At 40.9% G+C, this 26,863-nt stretch overlaps 1 protein-coding gene across 10 annotated transcripts in view; it reads left to right on the forward strand.

Moving 5' to 3' along the window:
- RBMS1 (RNA binding motif single stranded interacting protein 1) overlaps nucleotides 1-26,863 on the forward strand; it is a 213,692-nt gene that overhangs the window by 181,810 nt on the left and 5,019 nt on the right. For 4 of the 10 annotated variants that reach the window (XM_029224860.1, XM_029224861.1, XM_029224863.1 and 1 more), the window contains exons 5-12: nucleotides 4,143-4,300; nucleotides 6,323-6,402; nucleotides 17,820-17,935; nucleotides 18,781-18,830; nucleotides 18,957-19,050; nucleotides 21,531-21,578; nucleotides 22,470-22,520; nucleotides 25,931-26,041. In XM_029224860.1, the coding sequence (XP_029080693.1) occupies nucleotides 4,143-4,300; nucleotides 6,323-6,402; nucleotides 17,820-17,935; nucleotides 18,781-18,830; nucleotides 18,957-19,050; nucleotides 21,531-21,578; nucleotides 22,470-22,520; nucleotides 25,931-26,041 (708 nt within the window). The remainder of the gene's footprint in view (nucleotides 1-4,142; nucleotides 4,301-6,322; nucleotides 6,403-17,819; nucleotides 17,936-18,780; nucleotides 18,831-18,956; nucleotides 19,051-21,530; nucleotides 21,579-22,469; nucleotides 22,521-25,930; nucleotides 26,042-26,863) is intronic. The other 6 variants (XM_029224866.1, XM_029224867.1, XM_029224869.1 and 3 more) reach the window with 3 other exon arrangements.

Raw genomic sequence — 26,863 nt, forward strand, 5'->3', positions numbered from 1 at the left:
CTTGCGACCATTGCTGCCAGCTTGGAGTTGCTTCTCTTTTTTGTTTTTTTTGTTTTTTTTTTACTTGCAACTTTGTATGCAATGTGTGCAGGATCAGTTGACCATTTGAAAAGAAGGATAAATAATGTTAGCCCTAGAGGTCATTCCAAATGAAGAGAGCTAGTTGACTGTTTGCTATTGAAAAAAAATGCGTTAAAATCACAGGAAATATCTACCTGTATTTAGTCTATCTTATCTCACTATTCATCATAGAGTGGGTTAGCTCAATTTCCTGATTCTGATTTAGCACTTTTTATTATTTTTTTTCTTCATTGGTAAACATTCAAGTTGAATTAACATTTTAAAGAATAACTTTTTTTTTTTTTTTGCTGCATTGGGTCTTCATGCAGGCTTTCTCTAGTTGTGGCGAGCGGGGGCTACTCTTCATTGCGGTGCACGGGCTCCTCATTGCGGTGGCTTCTCTTGTTGTGGAGCACATCGTCTAGGCACAGGGGCTTCAGTAGTTGTGGCACGCGGGCTCTAGAGCGCAGGCTCAGTAGTTGTGGCACACGGGCTTAATTGCTCCTCAGCATGTGGGATCTTCCCGGACCGGGGCTCGAACCCGTGTCCTCTGCATTGGCAGGCAGATTATTAACCACTGTGCCACCAGGGAAGACCCAAGAATAACATTTTTATTAATAGTTTAATAGCAACTAAACCACAGATTTAGAAAGTACTTAGTTACCTACATAGTCAGCCCTTTTGAAAATACTTCACAGATGACAAAGTCTATGAACATTCTTAAATATTCTTAAATGTTAGTCATTTAGATTTTAATAATTGTAACTCAAAAGGAAAGCTCACGGGCTTCCCTGGTGGCGCAGTGGTTGAGAATCCGCCTGCCAATGCAGGGGACACGGGTTCGAGCCCTGGTCTGGGAAGATCCCACATGCTGCGGAGCAACTAAGCCCGTGCGCCACAACTACTGAAGCCCATGAGCCTAGAGCCCGTGCTCCGCAACAGGAGAAGCCACCGTAATGAGAAGCCTGCGCACCGCAACAAAGAGCCCCCGCTCTCTGCAACTAGAGAAAGCCCATGTGCAGCAACGAAGACTCAACGCAGCCAAAAATAAAATAAATAAATTTATTTTAAAAAAAAGAAAGCTCACAATATTTATGATACATGTTCCTTATGTAACATTTTTTATGCCACATCTTTGTCCAAGGTGTGTTTTAATGCTCTTTAATTAGGGAGTTCCCAGCTTTATTCTGAATCTGACTAAGCATGATTCAGAAATCTTTCTAATAAGATAGACTTGATCACATCACTCCCTTGCTTCTGTGCCTCCAGAGGCTGCAGATTTTTTAGGGCGTGGCTTTCTAGCTGCAGCACAGGGACAAGGCTCCCCCTTCCTCCTCCTCCCCTCACCCAACAAAGTATAACGCCTGAAATCACAGGATAAACATGGCTTATCTTAAGACTGCAGTGTCAGTATGACTCGAAAGTATTAATTCAGAAATACTGTTTCCATATGAAACAAACTCAAATAGTTAGGGAGTAGATTGCAACATTTACGTGATACATTTTTTTTTTTAGATAAAATACAAGCCTTCAAGGAAATGTTGCAGCTCTGGCAAGGCTACTTTATCCTTTGCCCACACACTCTTCAGGATACATAGTCATTCTCTTTCGTGCTAGCATTGCTTAAGTGGCAAAGTTTAAGCAGTGATAACTGACAAAAAAAGTCATACTCCTTGGATAGCTTTTCACAATCTGGTTTTCAGCCTCATGCCTTATGCTTGTTTCTCAAGTCTCAACTCAATGTCATGCCCTCTGTAAAATGTTCCCTAATAAAGACAAGCTCCCCTATCTGTCCTCCCATTGTGATTTGTATACATCTCTGTTACAGCATTCATTACATGTGTTTTTATCTCCCCAACTCACCTATAAACGGCTAGAAGACAGACCTGGAGTCACAATTATTGTATAAGAGGGTCTGGGATGTACAGGATGCACTATAAATGTCATTGGACTGTATTAGGCTACAGGACCCCTCAGTGTACCCACCTTCAGAGAGAAATAACCCTATCTGTGTTCACCAACTAAGGACCAGACTTCCACAGGAACAAATACAGTCTTGTGCACTCCAGGAAAGCTTCAGGGACTTGGGAGGTTAGAGCCAACATGAGATAGTTAATTGAGGAGCTGTGGATTAATTGGGTGAAGTCAGGGAAGGTAGTGAATAAAGTGGAAATAAGGAATTAAAATTTTAGCTTGTAGTCCACCTGAGAAGAAATTGAAAAATTTAATACCAAAGACCATTTTGTTTTTCCCTTTATTCTGAAGCATTTTATCTGTCACTGTCATGCATTTATTAAATCGCTTTACAATTTTTGTACATTAAAGATATGCTTTATGTAATTTTCAGTGGGAGGTTTTGCCCGGCACAAGGTAATCAGTGGTACCACACTGACTTTATCTACTTTCAGACAGAAGCAAAGGTAGTTGCCATTTTTGTTTAGTCTGTCAAGGGTTAATGAAGTTAAGTTTCTGGCTTGCTACTGAGCACTTGAAATTTTTTAATTTTTTTCCTGGACACAACCGCACTGACACCCCTGAGAGTCTGGGTCACCCAGGTTGGGAGCTTCTGCTCCATACCTTTGGGACTGGCCTGGTAACAGGCTGCCTTCTGTCAGAACCAGGAAGTCATAGGGACAGTACTTTCTGCCCATAGTTTCTCAGTCTTTGGTAACTTTAATTCTTGGGACTACCAGGGTATTTGCCATTCCCTAGGATACCAGATTGTTGTTTTAAATCTTAAAGGTCAGTTACTTTTACTTGCAGATCATCTGAAAGGAAAGGTTTTATTTCAGGTTTAATTAATGCCAGGATACATTTGAAAGTAGAGACTTTGTACAAATATGCGTATGTTTCACATACATTTTTAAAGTACTGTGCATTTTGGAAATTTAAATATGATGAGTGCGCTGTTCTGTTGCCTAAGGCTAAGACATCGGTTAATGACTTTGCTAATAGTGCTTGTTAAAGAAAAATCATAAACTTGCATAGTTCAATATGTAAAGATACAAGTGGTAGTAAGATCAAAGGAAAGCCTGTTTTAAAGTTAAGATCATCCTGATCTCACAGTTGCCGAGATGAGTTTTTACTTGGTCAGAAAATATTCCAGATAGCATATAAGCTTATTTCCTGATGATTTAACACCAGACTCAGTAAATATACATAGCTGTTACTGGTTCTCAGAAAACTCAGTTGCTATCTTTGGTTTCAGCTGATTTTACCTCAGCAGTGCAAAGGTGGGTGGGAAATGATCTAATTGCTGCTTTTTGAACTTTCATATGCATTTGTACTGCCTGGAGATCTTATTAAAATGCAGTTTCTGATTCTGTAGGTCTGGGATGGGGCCTGGAATTCTACATTTCTAGTAAGCTTGCAGGTTAATTCCATCCCTGCTGGCCCCTGGATCACTCTTAGAGTAGCAAAGATTTAGCAAAACTCCCTTCCCCCATCTACATTTGAGTTCAGCTTTATCCAGATTCTAAAACTTGTACTGCCTTGAGTCTGTCATTTTGTATGACTTTGTGGGGTTTTGTTTTTGTTAATTTAGGAAGTTCTCTATTTCCCATTGGTGATCACAACTCAGAGGTAGTAATGACTCTGCTGTAGAGCAAAAGAAGGGAATTTGGGCAAAATCCCACTGGACTTTAGTTGACTTAGTCCAGAATCCGTCGTGTGTTTCTGGATTGAATTATTAGCAGTGACAGCCATTTGTGCAATAGTGTGCCCAAAATGGGCTCCTAAAAATAGTAGTGGAGGAGAGGTTAGTTATTTTGTAGAACACTGCAAACAGCTGAGAGTTTTGCCTCCATGAGGGCATCCTCTCCAACCCAGCGACTCCTGCCAGCGCTTCTGCTTCCAAACCTGCCAAGAATGGTTTGGTGGGATCGTGTCTGACCTGCACAGATTGTCCAAGCTTCAGACACTGTTTTCAAGTGTTCATGGTGACTCGGGTGTTCTGTAGTTCCCATGATCTCACTTGTTAGTACTTTCAAAGGAACTGAGCTAAGAGAGTGGCCAAGTAAAAGTGTGTTCACATATCTCACCTTCTGCTGGAAATTAATAGACAGTTCTGTGTTCGGTTTTAGCAACAGGAACAAGATCCTACCAACTTGTATATTTCTAATTTGCCACTGTCCATGGATGAGCAAGAACTTGAAAATATGCTGAAACCATTTGGACAAGTTATTTCTACAAGGATACTACGCGATTCCAGTGGGACAAGTCGTGGTGTTGGCTTTGCTAGGTAAGCACGCTGCCTGTCTTCTTGTCAACAACAGTAGCTCTGCTATATCTCCTGGAAAATAAAAATTGAGCGAGGAGAGAGAATTTAAGCCAGGGTTCTAGGAGCCAGTTGTACCATGAACTTAAATTATGCATAAAAAATCATTTGCATTTTTCCAAATCTTTTGGAAGCTCATTAGGATTCTTGAACCTGAGGACACTAAATATTTGGTGACCTAGGGGAAGGAAATACCACATGAGCAGTAGTTCTGCAAGTATGTTTCCTTAATAATTTGACTAATTAGATCAAGATGCCTAAACTTCTTAAAAACAACAATCTCAGGCTCCTAAATTTTGCAAATAAATTGGTATTTTTGTCTCATTAGATGGAACTTTGGTTCATCGTCAATAAGGCCAGTGAATTAGATGTTTAAGTGAAATATTTCAAACGCTCAGAAAAGTACAACAGACACCTGTCTAACCCCCCCCAAGTGTTACACAAATTGTAACATTTTACAGTTTTTGCCTAGATTTTTTTTTTTAAGAAGTAAAATGTTGCAGATATCTAAACTACCCTCATTCCTTCCATCTTATTTTTATACCTTCCTCCCCAGAAAGGATACTTCCGTGTAATGGTTAGTTTGCTTCCTTTAAAAACCTTAAACAAAAGAAGCTTTGGCTTTTGACGTAGTTGCAATCTGAAAGCCTGCGTACAAAAACTGATTTTACATCATTTAGCAACCTATTAATACTGTGCAGTAACCGATAACGTCTACATGTCTTAAGGTATTGACTTTGGTTTTGGAGGGGAAATTGCTGACGTTTTACTTTCCTATACATTATCCTATTTGATGACAATCGCATCTACCTCAGGCCTGTGAGACCAACAAAGCAAGCACTTTTCACTCTTTCACATATAGGAAAATTGAGTTAAAGAAAGGACTTTACCATTGTCACAGGGCTGCCAAGCAATGAAGCAAGGTCTAGTACCTGGTTCTTCTGACTTTCAGTCCATTACTCTTTCTGTTAGGCCAGACAATTTTATAATAAAACGAAGGTATTCTACAGGTGGAAAGCCACCAAGGCCAGCATCCCCAGTGTGCACTTCATGGGTTAAGAGGACCCAGGTGAAACAGTGAAAGGCCCAGTGCCATCTGCAAATCGTCCCTCTGTGGGTGTTCCTCTGAAAGCAGATCAAGGACTTTCATTTCTGTATCCAAAGATAGAACCCAATTAAATTCTATTGCTTTTAAAAACTATTAAAAACCACCCATTAAAACCAAGGTGCAACTCTTCTGGGCAGTCCAGGAGTGTAGTGCATTTTGAGCAGATTATTCAGTGTTTTTTCCATTAAAGAAAAATAAATCAAAATGATTTAATTCCCCTGAAAGGTTTCTCAGGCGTTCTTAGCCACCTGCAGATGTGGAATAAGTTGTTAGGCTCCATCCTTTAATTCCTCCTCTAAAGCCAAGGTGACAAAGAAGGTACATAATTGACTTCACTAATTTAATTTTAAACTTCAAGCTAATGAGAAAAACCGGTAAGACACATCCTCTGATTAACACCAGTTCTTATCATGACTTTTGAGTCTGTCATTTTTTTGAATATGTAAAAGGAAAGACCATCTTTAAAATGACCAATATCCCAGCAGCACTAAATACACTAGTATTTTAAACTGGTATTTTTTATTTTTAATTCACTATCATGACTAACAAAGCTATTGTGTATTGATTATCAGTTTTTCTACAAGTGGGAAAAAATTATACATTTCCTATGCTTGATATTAAATACTCTTTGTATAATTTATTTCTTTTATGATTCTGTGAATGTAGTGTGTGGTTATCAAGTTTTTATTTTACTATGGAAGCACACAAACAACAGTTAAATAAAAGATAGAATAAACCCACTTTTTCCTATCATTCACATTTTTGTTAGTTTTCATTTGTATCCAATAAACCTATAGGATTGTATTCATGTGTACAGGACAAAATGAAAACTAAGATATCTGTGACTATTTACGTGTTTTATTTTTATGTATAAATAGGATGGAGTCAACAGAAAAGTGCGAAGCCGTTATTGGTCATTTTAATGGAAAATTCATTAAGACACCACCCGGAGTTTCTGGTATGTTGTTTGTCTAAAATTGTATCAGTAGTCTTTTGTTTAGGATGTGGTGCCTCTTATATCAGGAACAAAACCCTCCTCATTTAGCTCTTTAAAATTTATTTCTTTGGATCTACAAATAAGACTTCAAAATTCACTTCTCCCAACTGTTTAAATATGAATGGAAGCATAGAGAAACAAACTTATGGTTACGGGGTGGGAGGGGGCATAAATTGGGAGACTGGGACTGACATATACACACTACTATATATAAAATAGATAACTAGTAAGGACGTACTCTATAGCACAGGGAACTCTTCTCAATACCCTGTAATGACCTATATGGGAAGAGAATCTAAAAAATAGTGGATATATGTATATCTATAACTAATACAATTTTCTGTACAGCAGACACTAACAGCATTGTAAAGCAACTATACTCTAATAAAAAATTCTTCTAAAATTCAAAAAAAAATGAAACGTAAGCTTAAGGGAAAAAAAAAAAAATATATATATATATATATATATATATATATATATATATACACACATATGAATGGAAGCAGACCCAGTGGTAAGGAGGTGTGTGACTTGCAGAGCATTCAGAAGCCACTCCTCCTTGGATGAGGAAGCCGTCCTCTAACTCACCTCATCACCATCCTCAATAAATATCCTGTCAGTCCTATCCGTTGAGGACTGTGGTACTTTCCACCCCAGCTCGCGCCTTCTTTCTGGAAGATGTCAGCATGTGTTACCCCTCCCCCTTACAGTGCCTGGACTCAACTTCTGTGGCCCCTCCATCCACTCCTCTGTGGCCACTTCCTCCCATTGCCCTGCCCCGTGTTGTCTTGACCAAGAAAACACCGCACCTCAGGAGCTTTTCATTCCAACATTACAGCCCCTCTAACTCCCACTAAACCTCGTCTGAAATACAGTGGGCTCCAGCGTGATCAGACCCTCAGCATCACTGGTCCTCACTCAGCCTCTCACCCTTACCTAGATAGCGATTCTCAGTTTTCACCAGCCTGCTCAGCCCTCTCCCTAAACTGCCCCCACACCCCAATCCTAAGGAGATGACTTCACTTCCCTTTAATCAGGCTGTCCCGTCTTGCCCTTTCAACAGCTTCCTCTGCTGCCATTGGGTTACTGTCTGCATAGCGCCCTGAGGACACCCACCTGTGCGGCAGCATTTAACATGTTTACACGTGTCAGTGCACTAAACTAAGCTCCTCGAAGGCAGAGGCTGTTTTCTTATCTTTCTGTTTTCATGCCTAGCTCAGTACTTGAACCATACTGTTCAAGCACCAGTAACTGTTTGTTGGTTTTGCATAAATTTCACTTCACTATTCACCAAGACAACACTACCTATTTGCAAGCTAGCGTGCAAGCGGCTGACCACAAACTAGAAGACGTTTCCATTTGTGCATGTGTAACTAGTGTTCAGTATTTATTCTTCTGTAGCTCCAAGGTTCCATCTTTAACTGGATGGCTGATGATTGTGATTAGGGACCCACTTTACTTTTCTATGTCCAGGTGAGTCTCACTTCATAGAGAATCTATTTATAAGTGTGTGCGATACCACGGACTAACTGCCTCCTTTAATACCAAAATCTGACAGCATACAGTTTGCATGGCTGTATGTGAGCTTGAGCTAAAGCATAAAATACAAGGCCCAGAAGTCCGCTCTTCCAAGGAACTCAGCCCTGTGAAAGAGCTTCCTTTTCTGTTTTTTAAGTCAGTTTTGTTGTTCCATCCACAACACTTGAGTTGAAAGAAAAAAAAGAAAGAAACGAGAGGGGAATATTTTTACCTTCCAACCAAGTAAAGACAAGGGAGAAATTTCATACGTGGGAGGCTTCTGCCAGCCTTGCCCCGCGGGGCCTTCCAAGGCCCCTGCACACAGCTGCCCCCCGTGTTCTCCTCGCTTTCCATGCCATCCTCAGCATGGGCAGAACCCCGGAGTATTATATTAGTCCCTTCGAAGGGCTGCTCACCCAGCCCACCTGTGACCTCGTTACTTTCTCAGCTCATTCTTACATGCAACAAGGAGATTTCGAGAAGGAAAAACACCCCAGCACACATTTGTTTTGATGTTGTATCAAAGATAAGATCTACCGGCTCCCTGAATGAAATAGATCTCAGGGTGTCACGAATTGAGGTTGGACAGTTTCCTTTTTTCTCCAAAGGACTTCGTGGTTGTGTCATTTAACTGTTGTCTTTGAAGTAGGTTTGAAGACTCTTGGTCACACCCATTCTAGGAAGAAAAAGACCTTGTTTTCCAAACCACACGCAAATAATTGTAGGATTCTCTGCACCTTTGCAATGAATAGTTTCTTTCAAGTAGTGCTAAGGGTCAAAGCGAGCGTAAGAACCAGATGGGTTCCTTCTCCATGGAGAGCATCCGGGCCGGGAAGACAACCAGGACTTAAATTTATGCCATTTTCTGATGTTTGATGATCTCTCACATGTTTTAGTCTTGGTTCCCAACTAGACTGCATGTACTTAGCGGCAAGGGCTGTGTTTTATATTTTAATTTTGTGGTAGGCACCAAAAACCTGTGCATCACCTTATACCAGCAGAAGTCACCAAGCGGTTTCCAAGAGCATTTTTCACATAGAGCTCATCACAAGAATCGTGGCTATTTTGATGGCCTTTTTGTATAGCTTTTGCCTTTAAGTGAGGTCGAGCTACTTTTTGGCAAGAGTTTGAAACGTACAATGCGGGATTGGGAAGCATGCTATTCCAGTGAACCCAACCTTTCCCCAAAACAAGTCTCCAGTGGACTTGAGAACCCAAAACAGAATTTGAAACCATTTTCAACTTCTCTGGATTGTTTTTTGTGCACACGATACAAAAATTATCTTTGACTACCTGTCTGTCTATTAGATGCTGCTGTCTCCCTTCCAATTACCTGAATGGCTGCTGTGACATGGGTTTCCCCGTGGAATGCATATGATCATTGTCAGTAGAACCAGATGAAAAACAAAAATATTGTCAGGCAAGGGTAAATTGAATGGGCCTCCACTTTAACTGTTTAAATAATGTAGGCTCATTGCTAGGCAGACATGACATTTCATAAATACAGTCAGAGGATGGTTTATTTAATGATGCAAGTTGTTCAGCGGGCATAAGCAGAATTATCCAGGATGGTTTGTGTCAGAGTACTCCGATTCTTGCACGACTGGCGATTTGCCTGTGACACTGGAGCCAAGTATAGGAAAGAAACCTACATTAGACACAGTCCCCCAGACACTTTCTTTTGAGGACTGAAAAGAAAACGCATCGCGTGAACAGTGCGATGAACGGTAAACTGAACGTAAACTCATCGCATGACACTCTTAAGAAAGTCTCTAGATGGCAAAGCAGAGAGGTCAGCTGTGCACATGAGTTGTCACTTCTCAGATGCCACCCATCCATCTGCCAACACACTCTTTTCATACCAGGGTGATGTGGCTGGCTTCCCCCATGCCTGGCATACCCCACCCTGGCCTGGGGCCTGGTGCATAATGTAGCATATACGTTTAGAGTTCCGTAAAGATCCACTATACCACATCACGATTTTTTATACAATCTGCTTTCTGAAATCACTTTTTAAAAATCTTGTGCTTTTGTGTCTGATGTTACCACATTTTCAAAAAGGCTTTATCTTATGGCAGATTCTTCAAGTGTACATTATAGTTGTGTTAAAAAAAAAAAAAAAAGTTGCTCAGAAGGCCGTTCCTTCTGTCCTTCCTCCCACTCAGTCTCTCATTTTTCCCTGAAAATGTTGAAATATTGTCCTTTGCTTGGATTTACCTTGATTTCGAGTGCTAGCTGGTTTGCAGAAAGTCAGATTTGCTTGGAAGGACCCCAACAAGGGTAAAAGAAGCAATGACTTCTTTGTGAGACAATCTAGGTGAATTCCACAGAGGTTTAAAATAAGTACGTCCCATTTGCTTGATAAAAATTCCATTATGGAGAAATAGGATGGTGGTGGTTTCCCGCACAGTGAACATTAGAAACAAGAGATGGGTAGAACTGATGTCCAAATTAGGAGACGTGCCCAAGGCAAAAACACTGTCACTCATGGCCATGATTCAGGGATTTGTCTGAAAAATATTCTTCCAGTACCTTCCTGGAAGAGAGTACAGTCTCCAAGAAGACTCATGCACATGGCATGTTAGCTGGAACTCTCCTAGGGCTGCTTGCCCTGCACCCGTTGTTTCTGCCTCTGTGGGAGATGCACACGACACACACACCCCATGGATAAAGGCCACGTGTATGTTCAGTGCTGCAGGAAGCAGTATGGCCACATCTCTCTTTCTGGACTGCTCCATGATGTGAATGGAGTCTGCCCTTGTGTGCTAAGGGCAGAGAGTTTTTAAAGAAAAGAAAGAAGTGTCTTTTCACTGGATATGTGAGCGCCTTTGAGATGCCCAGTATGGTGCGGACATCATTCTGCCACATTGCCCAAAGCTTTGCCTGTGTCGTGGAGGAGCTCTGTCGTGTTGTGAAGTGCGTATGTGACTGCTGGCCTACTCCATCCAAAGACCTCAGCTTGTTTTACATCTACTTTCTGTGTTGCTTTGACTTTTCAGATTGGGTACATGCCCAGTAGGGCTTGAAAACCGCTCTTACATTCTGGAACGTTCTGTGTATAGGTAAAATTATTAGAGCCTTGTCCTATGCCAGGAGGCAGAAAAGGTAATGTTTAGGGGAAAAGTTACAAACCTAGTAAAAAACCTGGAAATCTTTCAAGGGTTTTTATTGCCCGTTTCATTTCCCGAATGTTTGGCTTAAGCATTATTAACTCTGTTAAAAACAGAAACGTTTGGCAACCCTAGGACAAAAGAAATACATGTGGAATGTTCCTGACCTTTAAGACAATGTGATCATACCTTTGGGATCGTGATGTGTTCATGTCTGTCTCACCCAGTATGTACAGTAGAGCAGAGTCTGAATGCATGTATTGTTGAGATGTTCCAGCCAAGGGCTGGAATCTTATGAGTAAATCATTGCCATGAAAGCAGAAGTGCTGGAACCATCCTGGGAGGCCAGTGGGGTGAGGGCTGTCTTGCAGATCCCAAACTCCAACTCGTTCTCTACCAAGGAGGGGGAAGTCTGGTTTTTAAAAAGTGACAAGGGACCTCAACTAGAAGTGACAAGGGGCCTCAACTAGAAGTGTGCCAGTGTTTGTTCTGGCTGAAGATCCGTTGAGTGCCCTGCCAGGCTTAGGAGGAGGCTACCTTCAGACAGCTGTTACCACCATGGATCACACCCAGCCTACAGCAGGCCCCTTCCAATCAGTTTTACACCTTTCCACTCTCAGGTTCTGCCAGAGAGGAACAATAAATAGTGGAGTAAGATTTTATAAAAGCATAAGGATCTTGGGTGGAAGATGTAGGTGTTACTATGAAAACAGTTTTCTAAAAGGCATTTGCCAGTAACTTCATCCTTAACTACAGCTTGAACATTTCTTTATCCTATGTGAAGCCAAGGCAGCAACTATAGCCATCTCTTAAATCTCACAGAATCAAATTCCAGGGAAAACAGGCCGGTCCCTAAAAATGTTTATAACTTCTGAACCAGAAGTTCCTCTCCTGAGAATTTATCTTGATAAGTCAAAGGTAAGAGGAGGGGCCATAGCTCAAAATTTGAGCTCCTCCTGTTGTCATAGTGATAAAATAATAGTAACTAATATTCACTGAACTGTTCTAGGCACTTTATATATGTTTATGTATGTTAATTGTAACAATCTTTTGTACAATCTTAAGTACTCTTATTATCCCCATTTCCCAGATTATGAAACCAGAGACGTGCCTGGAGTCACTAACTAGTAAATGGCAAAACCAAATTTCAAACCCAGGGAGACTAATCTAGAGCCAGTATTCTAACCACCATAGAATCTGACTGCCAATATCGCGTGGGCACTGGAATCAAAGAGATAAAAAAGATAACACACACAGATGTTCATACGGTGTTACAAGAACAAAGAAACTATACATAATCCCTTTTCAAATAGAACATTATGTAACCATTAAAGAAAAGAAAAAATTCTATAACAAGGTAGAGAAAGGTCCACAATGTAAATGGTAGAAGAAAAGGCCCTATCATTGCAAAAATGAAAAATATAGACTTAGAAGAGTAGTAAATATAGAATATTAAAATATTTATGTTGGAGTGATGGGGAAGTATTGCGTTTTTGTTTTCTATTTAACCTGGCTTGAATGTTGTTTAACCATTATTTTACTGATAAGTAAAGCTGAGTGGGAGATGGAACTACTCTATCAGGGTCAGGAAAGGAGGAGAGATAGAACCTAACAGAGCAAGCGTGGGAGGGTAGGCATCTGCAGAGAGAAGCCGGAGCTCTGCCCTGTGGTAAGAGGACCGCAGGGTTTGGTTAGAAACAAATAGGGGGCTGAAACAGGAAATGATGTCGTGCACACAAAGAAGGGATAGTATTTATTAGATCCTTGGGTTGAAATTTTTAAAAGAGCCCTGGATAGTTTCTTGCATGTCCTTAGTTGAGGGGTCTTGAAAGTAGCCAACAGTTTCAGAAAGGAAGCTAATTACGGTTGCTGAGTGGACTACTTTTCTACAACTGATAGAAAAGCTTCTCTCAAGGGCAGTTTATGTGTTAGAGACTGTTGATTGGGATAAAATACTGCATAGCTAGAAAAATGGGAGTTGGGGAGTAGCAGTTTCTCCAGCTGTTAGAACTTGGTGAGGAAAAGTTCCACTTCGTTACAAATACAAAGAACTCATAGCCCTCTGAGTGGTTGGATTAGATAAGTGGGGAGGATGTCTGGGAGGTCTAGTCATGAACTACAGTGCTTAGTCAAAGCAGGCATTCTAGAAGTGATGCTTCACGTGGGTGTCCAGGGAAGACAGTTGAGCGCAAATTACTGTAGAGTTTGAGCTTCAGAAGATGGGTAGGGACACGACTTGGTAGAGATGTGCAGTGAGGCATCGTGGGCATCACCCCTATGGCTCACAGTCCCTTAGGAGGGACTGTTAGTGCCACCAATCAGGCACTGGTAAAAGATCGTCCCTGTCGAGGGCACATTGGAGAATCCAGTAATGCAGTTACCTTAGATGGCTCTTAAGAGATGCCGCCCCAAAATATCAGATCAGTGCTTGCATGTGGCACTGCCTACTGAAGGCTCTACCACAGTAGTTAAGTTTCTGGAGGTACATGTTCTTGTTGGTTCTGATGAACAAGAAAGTAACTTCTCTGTCTTGGCTAGTAAGGACGAGAATCTGACCTGAGAGATTTCACAAGACATCTGAGGCACACCCTTTACAAACCCCAAAGATCCTGATTCGTTAAGGGAAATTCAGCCTAGAATACTTTGCATATTTGGCAGAATCAATCAATAAGGGGTAATTTTATGAAACATTATATCATAAATGTTTTTGTTAGAACTCTTTGCAATTATTGTTTTGCTCAATAAGGTGAAGAGGTACTAATCTAGAAAATTACCATATAGAGGATATAGGTTGACGGTTAGAAACTAATTTTTTTTTTAAGGTTAATATACCCAAACTTACCTGTCGATCACACTCATATTACTAGTATTCAGGGCACGTCCTTCTCTGCGTGTCAGGCCTCCTCAATACCTCCCTTCTACAAAGAACAATCAAGGAGGCCACCTGAAGGATCTGTTCTGTAGAAAAAGCTGACATCACATAGCATCTCCCAGTCTTTAACCTGGAACCCTGGATATTAGGCTCCAAATGCAAACTAGAGACTATTCCCTGGTCGAGTAAGCCGCAGCATATGCCAGTCGAATAAGGAACTCTCATTTTGTAACAATCTTGCGCTCACTTAAAAATAAGTGGGCCATGACACAGATCTGGCTATGTAAGTTTGGTTTTCGATTCAAAAATCTAACTGAAGTCCTCTGACTCTTTCTCAATCTAATGGTAACATAAATGTCTTAAAGAAATCTTCACATAGTTGCTTTCATCGCACACATGATACAGTCTTTGTAATAAATAGGTTATCAAGAATGCTTAGGAATGAGCTGTGTCTCATGTCATCCAAGTTCAAGGAGCGGCAGTGTAAAAGAAATATAGCCGTTCCTGTATCAGAAGTGTTTCACTTCTGCTGGCATTCTTATTAAAAACAAACATTTCAGTCTATCCCATAAATGGCTAAATGGCCTCGTAAGATTGGGGATGCTCTCGTCCCCATTAGACTGCAAGAACTATGAAGTAAGACCCTGTTTTATTCACCACTGTATCCCTAGCTCTTCACACTATATCTGGCACATAGTAGGCACTCAGTAAAACTTTCAACTGCTAAACAGACCAGAGAAAATTGTAATAGAGGGAAGAAGCTGTTAGAATTTTATATTTCGTCACACACACAGAATACTGGGGTATTCCTGTTCCCCAGAAGCAAGGAACCAACAACTATCTAAAAACTGTGTCATTTCTACTGGTTATAATTCTTTAAAATAAGAAATTAATTTTCCTAAGATACGGGACACCTGCTAGTAGACAAACTGTTGTAACTACTTACCTTTTTGGTTTTAGAGGAAGGAAAATATCTTAATGACAGCACAAAATCATGTAGCAAATGTAATTCATTTTTGAAAGAGTCAACTACATTCTGTTCCATTTGTTTCATTTTAAATGATATATTTGCAAACATGTCATCGCTCACTTTATGTTTACCTCCTCATTACACCGTTTTTAGCAGGCTTGATTGTTGCCTGAAATTGCTTTTTCTTTGACGGAGCTTAGTGTAGATGAATGAAAATGTGTTGGAAGCACCTTCCCACGGATAGGGAAGGCCTGTTTGGCCTCTCAGCAAATGTGCAGCCCTGGCACTCGCCAGGGATGGCTACCCAGCTGCTTCCATTCACGCCTGCCTGGGCAGCCCCGGTGAACTTCCAGAATGAGTCCAACCTGGTCGCCTTCTTTCTCTGCTAATAGAGGAAAATGGTGCATTGGCGTCACTTGCTGTGCCAAGTAAACTTTTTTTTTATTTGAATTTCAGTCTAGGAGCTCGTCTTTATTATTGCCTCTAGATAGAAGCAGTTCCCCAAAGTGAAGCCCCACAAAGTGTCAGCACCACAGAGTTTAATCTCTCTCTCTTGTTCCACAAGGTTATGGGGAGGCAGATTCCTAAAACCTCAGACATCATTGGAGAAAACATTTGATGCCATAAGGACCTTTCTAGGTCGGTGGAGAGTGAGATCTTGTTTCCAAGTTCTCAGTTTGTCCTTAGAAGTCAAGGATGAGGCATCCCCGGCCACGGCAGACAGGCATTCTCCTTCCTTCCACTTGAAATGCTGTCTTCTCTCGGCCTTCATTTCCATCTGGCCCTGAACGGCCCACTTGTAGAGTTAAAAGCATCTTCAGGGGTTAGAAGGCTCTCTTGTTTCACTGCATCCATTTACTTTACCTTCTGTGATTGTTAGTGAAGGTGGAAATTTCCAAAAGTCAGTATCTTGTTTTGAAAAGACAGAGAATGTAGTTTAGGAATGTAGGATTTGGCCCCTGTCCATCTTCCATCACACCCAGTTTGCCTTAAATGGAAGAATGGAAGTTCCTTGTTCTGGAAATCGGTGGGTGGGGGAGGTGTAGGAGTCAGAAGGGAAGCCCGGGGCATCTCACCAGACACATGACAGTTTTGCTCTCACCTCCTGGCACCCGTAGTACCACAGCTGCCATTCAGAGAGCTCACGTGCCAGCCCATCCCTCTGGAGCGGTTCACACCAGGGAGAGGAAAAAGGAGTGCCAAACCATGGCCCCGACAGCCTCGAGGAGGAATTGCAGTTGGGTTTTGGGTGCATTTTGTGTTTCGTCAGAGGAGTATTGAGAGGCACTGTTACTCCCACCCTGTCATTAGCGGGTGGGTAATAGTGATATAAAATAAGAGGTGAATTAGGATAATAAGAGGCAAAGGAGAAAGGAATAAATTTTCCACAAGTAATATTTTTCTTTTCATGGTTACTGAACTTTGAAACAGAACTTGAAAGTAGTAATCATGGTTCCACGGTAGACAAAGGACAGAATGTGAGAGTCAGACAGGAAGGTGTGATTGTCTTTATTACATTAACTAGAAACATACAGAAACAAGCACAGCTTTGAGGAATACACTGCTATTTTCATTCAAGAAAAATTTTTTTAAAAAAAGGAAAAGTCATGGGTGGCCTACTAGGTCATCGCCTTTTCTTTTCTTTTTTCTTTTTTTAACTAATGAATATGTATCCCTGGTAAGAGAGTCTGTGCATCTTATACATCTTTTGCTTTTCTTTGTTAGTTTCTTGGGATCATTTTTTTGAGGCAGATGCATAGTAAAGCAACACCAAGTGGGATGATTAAAGGCCCAGAAAAACCTTTAGATAGGGTGGGCAGGTGTTTTCAGCTTTCTCACAACAGCTGTCTTCCATGTTGTATCCCCAAAATAAACAAATAAGACCTATTTGTATTCATTCATTGATTCAGCCAAGATGTAGAGAGCGCTTGCAACATGCCAGACACTTACTTGGGCACTGGGAATAACAGGGATGAGCAGAAGCCACTGCTCCCACGGAGCTTCCACTCTAGAGGGGAAACAGACACCAAACAACAAATAGCCACACTCACAAAGTGTGATAAATGCTCTGAATAAAAATACAGTGTGAGCAGTATAAAGGGGGGCTTGTTTTCTACTGGAGGAAGTGAAGACTGCTCTGAGGAATCGTAATGGAAAGCTATGGGAGCATTTTTAAGTGGCGGAGGGGAGGGTGACACAATCCTGTTCACATTTGAAGATTTACTGAAATGGAATTGGAGAGGGCCAGAGTGAAAAGAAGAGTATCTGCACCTAAAGAAGTACAGAAGTGAATCCAAAAATGCCTTTGCTTCCTCGAAATAGCTCTTGAAATGTTTCATTACATTCTGGTTTGAACACCATAACTAATATATTTTCTGTACAGTATTTTTCACCAGTGGATCATCTCCTAAGGGTCTGAGTAAACTTTTGCCTTGAAGTATTCTATCCATTCCCTTAGAGCACCAACACTGCTCCTATTAAAAAAGAAATTCAGGGACTTCCTGGTGGCGCAGTGGTTAAGAATCTGCCTGCCAATGCAGGGGACATAGGTTCGAGCCCTGGTCCGGGAAGATCCCACATGCCGCGGAGCAACTAAGCCCGTGCGCCACAACTACTGAGCCTGCGGTCTAGAGCCCGCGAGCCACAGCTACTGAGCCCGCGTGCCCCAGAGCCTGTGCTCTGCAACGAGGGAAGCCACCGCAATGAGAAGCCTGTGCACCGCGGAGAACAGTAGCCCCACTTGCCACAACTAGAGAAAGCCTGCACACAGCAACGAAGACCCAGCGCAGCCAAAAATAAACACACACACACACACACGTATATTTTAAAAAAAAACAATTCAGTTACGTTTTGTCACTCGTACACACGTAAAGTTTTGGTTTCCTGTTATTTTTCCCTGTTTACTCAGCTCCTACAGAACCTTTATTGTGTAAGTTTGCGGATGGAGGACAGAAGAAGAGACAGAACCCAAACAAATACATCCCTAATGGACGACCGTGGCATAGAGAAGGAGAGGTGAGACTTGTAAGTCCTCTCTTGAAACTTCCGTGGGGGTGTATGATCATGAAAGCTACGTGAATGGTTACACAAGCAGCATCTTGACTTGGCCGCCACGCTTCTAGAATAGGTGCCAGGATTAAAACTTTATAATGTCACATAAAACTCTTCCCGGTGGATACCGTGCTAAGAGTGGTGATTCTCCCGATGGACACATAGATGATGGAAGCAGCTGTGTTTACCAGTTAGCTACATAAAAAATAAAAGAGCATTTTAAATTGCTGTAAGAAATGCACGAGTGTTTTTTTCCTCTAATGTCACGGTTTCTTAGGTTTACGTTTTAAATTATTCAGAAATTACTTGAAATATTATTAAACAGTACATTTGTCATTGAGGATTTTTTGCCTAATAATAATGGTCTTTAGGAAACAAAGCTCAATTTCTTAATAAAAATGTTGGCCCATCATTCCCCCATATTTATCGTAAATGGATTGTTCTTTTTGTTTTTTTAAGTAACATACTGGTTCAAGAATGTCTAGGGAAGTGCCGTCCAGTAGAAATGTTCTAGAATCTGTACTGTCCAGTGATGATCACTAGCCACTTAAGGCTATTTATTTGAACACTTGGAATGTAGCTTGTATGGTAAAGGGACTCAACTTTTCATTTAATTTTAAATATAACAGCTACCATATGGGACAGTGCCAATCTACAGCTTAATTCTCGTGTTGAGTTTATAATTACATTTGTCTAACGGAAGCTCTCAATTTTATCAAATACTACTAAACTATCACTGTTTTATGTGCCATGACTCTGAGAAATGGAATTTTTAATTTGTGCCCTTGCAGATGAATGTTTCTTTTTCTTTCCCATAGGCTGGAATGACACTTACTTATGACCCAACCACGGCTGCTATACAGAACGGGTACGTCATTAAGATAAATACATAATGGCTAGAGGGAAAATGTGAAAGTGGAAAATATCAGATGTTTGTTCCGTGAATGATTCTATTTAAAGGATTACTTAATAAAGGCTTTTGTGTTTGTTCTAGATTTTATCCTTCACCATACAGTATTGCTACCAACCGAATGATCACTCAAACTTCTATTACACCCTATATTGCATCTCCTGTATCTGCCTACCAGGTTGGTACCTTTAGGATTCATCAAGAGTACGACAACTTGCCGACCTTGAATCACTGCTACATTTTTATGTGTCTTAAAATTTTGAACATGTATAATGAAATTTTAAGTCAAATGTTATGCAGCTTGGATACCCAATTTAGAATCAGGTGCTTTTTATTTGACAGAGTGATTTACTTTTATGTTTAGGAGAATGTGCAACGAGGGGAAATGCTTGTCAGTTGTCACTCCTTGAAACGATAGCATTTTAGAATTGGGATGAACCCAAATACTTCCTCCACAACAGGCCCTGCTGCTGGACACCATGTGTCCCAGAAATTGAAACGGAAAGAGAATTGCCGTTAGGTAAAATACAGACTAGGTGTGCACCCTTGCCTTCGTTAATTTGTCAGCAGGAACCAACAAAATAGCAAGTAAACATGTTAATAAATAAAGACGTGTCTCTGTTAGGTAACATGAAATGAGCAATGCAGTGAGATTTGAGGCCAAAAAAGAGAGGTGACTCCCTGTTTATGTTATTTTGTGAAGAGGCTTTACCCTAAGCTCCCAACTTAGAACCAAGATCTCATTAAGCACCTTATTGTCATGTTGATTTGGTTTTATTGCAGGGGTAGCTCCTGTTCTCCATGAACCCCACGGTGGTGCACATGTACTTGTCCTCCCGTATCAGAGTGCCTCTCGCAGGGTTGCCGCCTTGGCCCAGACAGGGGCACTCTAACGGAGTCAGTTACAGACATGGGAATACACTTCTGTTGACTGTTGAGATCCTGTGTGACTAAACTAAACTTCTGTGTATTCTTGTTTTTAAAATAATTGAGTTAGTTATCGGAGCCCTGGTTTCTGGGGGTAGGGGACGACAATAATAACTGTGTTATTTCACTTCTGTAAGCCTCAGTTTCCTCATCTTTAAAATGGGGATAATAATAGTTTCTGTCTCATAGGCTTATGATAAGAACGAAATGAGATTATCTGTGTAAAGGGCTCACCACAGTACCTGGCATATCGTTAGCACTCAGTAAATGTTAGCTATGATTATTATTATCATCCTTTACATCCAAGATTAACTGGCTGGTAAGAGTATATCCATTCTGCTTTTTTAAAATAATGGATTGGTCAATGTAAGCAATATCATAAAGGTGGTTCTGTCGAAAAGCATAAAAGTAGCTCTGGATAACAAAGAGAAGAGATTAAATGCACTAAAACTGAAGTTGTAAAGTAGCATTCACAGCCTCCCTCAGCTTCTAGGTTCTTTTCACTTCCTTTCTTTGAGTCGTCACTCATTTCCTTTTATCTCTCTGGGTTGTTAAGTTACTTAACGCTGGTGCTTCAGTTTACTAGGCATAGCACTCACTCATTTAATGCCTTTTTAATGATTTTGAACTTAAGATTTCTATGTTTTCCTTTCCTGTATGAGATTCAATGAGATCTGCTCTAGTGCACTTGCCCTAATTAACAATTCCTGTATCTGATGTTGAAAAGTAGTCTTCTTAACTATCTGAACTTGGAAACCTCTTTATGTATACCACTAAAAATAGAGACAAGTAAGCTTTTCCTCAGACAAATGAAAGATTGTGCATATTAACTTGGATGTATGCAGCTATAGATATTTACAGCTATGAATGCTTCTCCTCACCACCTCTTTTTCTCTCTTTAGTCTAAAAGCAGTGAGCATTTTGGCCACAGAATTATTTCATAGAATAGAAAAAAATTAGGAGACCAGGGTTGTTAATAGATTTGATAGACTTAACTGGAAACAACTTTTCATTACAAAGGCCTGATTTCTTCTCCTAGGCAATCTGTGTTTCCCTAAAATACATGTGGAAATTCATTCCAGTTGCCTGGCACTCAGTGCCATTACCTTTTAGACTGATTCTTAACCCTATAAGTTCAGGAACCCAGTGGGGTCAGCAAATAGGCTTTAAGTGGTCTGTGATCCTCTTAAATTGTTTGCAGAATGTTGCTTGTATGTGTGCAGTCAGTTGGGGGGAAAAGGTCTATTTCCTTCATCAGGTTTTCAAAAGGATTCATGATCCGAAAGAGGACAAAGAACCAATGATAAAGAATTCACAGAACATAGATTATTATTCCCATTTTATAGTTAGGGAAAATTGAGGAATAGAAAGTAACAGCAGCATGTTTGTTGCTTAAGAAAGAAAATTGTATTAGATATCATGGCTTCCTAACCCCGTAATGATATAAGCTATTAGGTTATTAGGACCACTGGAATTATACCCAAAATGGGTGCATCTGGCCCCAATTGGGGTCTATAACGGGAGCTGCTCGCCTCCCCGTGATTTATTCAGTGAAGGCCTTGCACTCCTGTTGGAGCAAGCCTTTCTCTGCTAAACCACTATATGCTCATACAATTGGATTTGAGAAATTGGCATCTGCAAGAAACCACCAATATCCCGCTGGGGAAAGGCTGCAGTCCAGATAACTGAAATGTTAACAAGGCAGAAGCACTTAACTTTGGTCTGCCTTAGGTGGCAAAGGAAACCAGAGAAAACAAGTATCGGGGCTCTGCTATCAAGGTAAATCATAATACATTCTTCCCCCATGACTCTTCCCCATATCCTCTCTGTAGAACCTCTGAAGTTAACAGTAGCGGATGAGATACAGGAGGGGTTTGTTCTCAAGAATTAGAGGCAAACTTATTTTGAAATCACATAGTCTCAGGAAAGCTCTGGGCATCAAGAAACGGGCTGATAGTCTTTCTCTGGGGTGGCAGAGACTACACATGCTTTCTTTCCTGCCACAGAACCTGACTCTCACGTCTTAGACTTCTCGATCCAGAGGGTCTACTGTATAGATGCCCTTTTGACTGTAGATGTCAGGATCTAGTTACTGAAGTTTAATTTCCTAAATCTGGATTTCAGATTTTTTTGTTTCACACTAACTAGAAATTGTTGACTGCCAGACAAGATTTCTGAAATTTAATGTCCTGGGTATAAAAAGGGGGTTGAATTTGATTATTCTTTTTAAATAAGCACATACTTTAAGGATTAGTTTCTAATAAGATGTGCTGGAATTCTCATTCCTCTGTATTCCTAAAGCACCTACCGTTCATATCTTGATTGTAATACTTTTCACTATTTCTTTGAGTTGTTTACTTGTTTATCTCCCTTGCTTAGACAGTAAATTTCTTGAGGGTGGGACCTATGTCTTCCTTCTTCTCTTTGGTGCTTGATACTCAGTAAATACTTTTTGAGTGGGCAAATGGAACTTGGTTTTAAATAATCATTTCATCCTATTCAGAGTGACCAGTTTGTCAAGAACTCTAACTGCCTTAATCTTTTTAATCATTGATAGTATTGTTTCCTTATTTTCCTTCTGTAGATCTTAACATGATTAAAAGAGCTCTAGAGAAATAGGTAGCACTCTAATGGAAATCAATGTTTCTTCCAAAATCCTTCCTTTTCCAGGTGCAAAGCCCTTCTTGGATGCAACCGCAACCGTATATCCTACAGCACCCCGTAAGTTTTTCATCTTAACGGCTTTGTAGTTTATAAGTAAGCTATGTATACGTTAAAAACCATTCTCTGGGTTTAAACCATTTGCCCAAAGATGGTGTAGGATTTGGGAGATTTTAAATATCAAATATGAAAATGAGTTCATTATAAAACTTTCACTCACCTTGTGTTAAAATAAATCGGTGGTTGACCTTAAGTCAAATTCGCAATCCATGAGAATTTAAACATAGGAGATTGTTCCATTGAATTTTTAAATTTTAAAGTTTTAAAATTGCTAAATTTTTAACCATACTTAGGATGAAATAGCTCTCATTTTTTACATTCTGTTTAATGCAAATATAAAGTGTTCAAAATTGACCTAGAGTTTTTCATTAGCGTTAGCCTCTCCATGGAAATTATAAAAAAAACTAAAGTAGTAACACCGACCTTGGTGAATAACAAAGGTGATTTCTTTAGTGACACGAGCGTGTGTTGTACTTATGTATATATTACATGTTTTTTAATTGAGTTACACTTCACCTTATTAGGTAGTATAGTTAATGTATTTTTCAGAGATACATAAAATCCAGTTTGTGGAATTAAAACATGGGTTTAAAAGTTGAAAAATAAAGGTGGAGAACAAAATCACAAAAGAGACTAAGAATGCCTAATGTAATAATCTAGATGCTTGCCATGAGGCGGCCACAAATTTGGCCTAACCTTTCTAGTAGCCAATGCAAAATGGGAACCTTAATAAGCAATACAGTTCACAGTACTTATAAAACCAATCAGTTGCTTAGGAAAAGCACACTGTTCTTGGCCTTAAAATGAGATAGGAATTTCTCTCAGGACAACTTCCTAAAGAGGACACTATGCAGTGTTAGACCAGGCATGTGAAACAGCAGAACAGGGACACGTTCTGAACAGGAAGTTGCTGAGATGACTTTGAAGAAGCAGACAAAACATGTTTAGTTGATGACACAGGAGAAGAGCTCTCTGATGATATAGGTGTGTGTGTTGTGTGTCTGTATAAACATACACACCTGTGTTTCTACACACACACATCACACGTACACCCACAAAGCCACACAAACGCCTATGGCAGTCTGCATCCCGGGTACTCTGTGCTGTCCTATTGGAGAATGCTGGAAATCAGCTCACTTTTCATTTGGGGGCTTCCTAGTGCAGTAGCTCCTACAGATGAATGAGGGAGAGGAGCAGGAAGCTCCTTCTGCATATTCTGGGCTTTTGAGTCATTTCCATAATACCACACACTTTTGTGTGTGTGTGTGTGTGTGTGGTACGCGGGACTCTCACTGTTGTGGCCTCTCCCGTTGCGGAGCACAGGCTCCGGACGCGCAGGCTCAGCGGCCACGGTTCACGGGCGCAGCCGCTCCGCGGCATGGGGGATCCTCCCAGACCGGGGCATGAACCCGCGTCCCCTGCATCGGCAGGCGGACCCTCAACCACTGCGCCACCAGGGAAGCCCACCACACACTTTTTGATGATGCACATTAAATTTAAAGGAAAAAATTTCTTAGGAAATATATTAATAACAAACTACTTCTGACATGAATCCATATCCTTTGTGGGGGGAGGGAGGGGTCAACTGTTAGAGACAGAGGCAGGCACATCTCTGAGTTGAACGACTTTGAGACAGTAGTGGTGTGTGCAGAAGGCTCCTACCTGAGGATTCATTCCTTCTCCCCACCCAGATTTAGACTGCCTGCAACCAGCATTAACGCACCTGCACACCAATCTTTGCCCTCAATTGTGTATCAATTTATCAGTAAATAACAGTGTATTTAAGGGATGAGTCAGGTACAGTGATACCAAAAACCTAACATTAATATTTGTAGGGTGTATCAGAATAATTGCATCCTCAGGTAATCGGGTGATAGCAAAAGTGAGAGGAATGCTATAATCCATAAGAATATTACAATTGGATAAATTAGAGAAAATGCAAAAATCCAGAAATAGAACTAATTGCGTTTCATACACAATTAATGTACCATTAAGTAATCATTAAAAATGATGGGCTTCCCTAGTGGCGCAGTGGTTGAGAGTCCGCCTGCCGATGCAGGGGACATGGGTTTGAGCCCTGGTCCGGGAAGATCCCACATACCACCAAACAACTAAGCCCGTGAGCCACAACTGCTGAGCCCATATGCCACAACTACTGAAGCCCATGCGCCTAGAGCCTGTGCTCCGCAGCAAGAGAAGCCACCACAGTGAGAAGCCCACGCACTGCAACAAAGAGTAGCCCCCCGCTCGCTGCAACTAGAGGAAGTCCGAGTGCAGCAACACAGCCAAAAATAAATAATTAATTTAAAAAGGAAAAAAAAAAGAATCCGCCTGCCAGTGCACGGGTTCAGGCCCTGGTCCGGGAAGATCCCACATGCCGCAGACCAGCTAAGCCCATGCGCCACAACTACTGAGCCCACGTGCCACAACTACTGAAGCCCGCATGCCTAGAGCCTGTGCTGTACAACAAGGGAAGCCACTGCAATGAGAAACCTGCGCACAACGGAAGAGTAGCCTCTGCTTGCCACAAGCAGAGAAAGCCCGTGTGCAGCAACGAAGACGCAACGAAGACCCAATGCAACCAGAAATAAATTAAATAAATAAATAGAAGCAAAACCCAGGATATGAAATAGTTCATGTGCCCTGGTTGCAACTCTGTAAAAACATGCAGAGGCCAGAATCTGGACAGTGCTACCCTGACCATGCTAACAGCTGTGTATTAGAGACAGGCTGGGTTATACGGGTGATTTTTTTCACCCCTCCTCTCTGTTTTTAACTATATTTAATTTTATTTTTGATGACCAGAATTTTTTCAAATGAAATCAAAGATTCTAAAATTGGATTATTAACCATATCTGAATCTGCTTCCCTCCCCTGGCACCAAATTGCAGTTGAAAGTTCTGAGAAACACTGAGTGAATGAAGAATGTGATCTTGATACTAGCAGCCTGAACCTTGAATCAAATGACTATTTTTTTTAACATTTTTGAAAACACTGTATTTATAATATTCAATATAGTATATTGTTTTGTGGCTGCATGAAACATCAACTGTCATTTACTTTAAAAAAAAAGTAAGCATTTTGTAACCTTGGCCAGCCAAAAGTAGTTTGCGTTTCCTGTCCCACCCCATAGTTCTCCTGCGGACTAGCTTGCTTTACAGTTAAGTGAAAGTAAAGGGAGAGGTATTTAATAGAAGGATTTCTGTGAAGTGGGTGGTCTTTTAAAAGGTCTCAGGAAACACAGTCTAGACCATTTATAAGAAATCATGACACCATTTGCAAGTTTGAGGGGAGGTTATTTTAGCTTCATGTTCCTCAGTAAACTAAGGCATTTCCTTTGCAAAAGGTTGTTCCAGAATCTGCACTCCCTCCCTAAGTTTGTCTCACTTCCTCTGTCTCCGACTCCCCAGGGTGCCGTGTTAACTCCCTCAATGGAGCACACCATGTCACTACAGCCCGCATCTATGATCAGCCCTCTGGCCCAGCAGATGAGTCATCTGTCACTAGGCAGCACCGGAACAGTAGGTGGCAAATTAATATCATGTGTCTCAGCAAACAGAGGAGGGTAAATGAATGCAGCCTGTGTCTTCCTTATCAATTATAGACTCTGTAATGTCAGAGATTATGTCTGATCCCCTCTCTCCTCCCACATTGCCTTTCACATAGTAAGTACTCAGATATTTCTTGATTAATTGATGAACTAAAAGTCCTCCCACACTGCCTTTCACATAGTAAGTACTCAGATATTTCTTGATTAATTGATGAACTAAAAGTCTGTCCTCTGGGTATCTATCTATCTCTCCTTTATCAGAATATAGTATCCATACAAGACCACTTCTAGCCCTAATGACTAGTATCGTTCATTCACACTGGCAGACCTGGTCTCATGAAGCAAAAGATGAAGGTGATTCATGGTAGTCAAGGCAGGGAATTTTTACTTACTTATTTCTATGGATTTTGGGGGCACTGAATCACAATCTTAGTATTGACTTATTTCCTCCAAATCCAGGGACTCGGGAATTGGGGTTGAACTAATCCCAGATTCACTTCCAGGGTTGATATGTGTAGTGTTTAGATGGTCAGATGGCCAAAGGCTTTTAACTGAGACCATATCTATGGTAGCTTAAAAGAACAAAGGGTAGTATTTTCCTGGCTTACATTCCCAGCCAGCAGAAGCAGCTTGTAAAGGCTAAGCCAGGGCCACACACATCCAGTGAGAAACCTCTCCTGCCTTCAGAGAAGGATGGCTGTCGGCATCAGGAAAGCAAGGGTCCATTTCCCATTTTTCAGTGACGTGCTAAAGATGTAATAAGTCATTTACTTCTTGGGGCTCCACCTATGGA

The sequence above is a fragment of the Monodon monoceros genome, unplaced genomic scaffold (assembly GCF_005190385.1).
Source record: "Monodon monoceros isolate NGI ecotype Baffin Bay Population unplaced genomic scaffold, NGI_Narwhal_1 Super_Scaffold_16, whole genome shotgun sequence".
Classification (NCBI taxonomy): Eukaryota; Metazoa; Chordata; class Mammalia; order Artiodactyla; family Monodontidae; genus Monodon; species Monodon monoceros.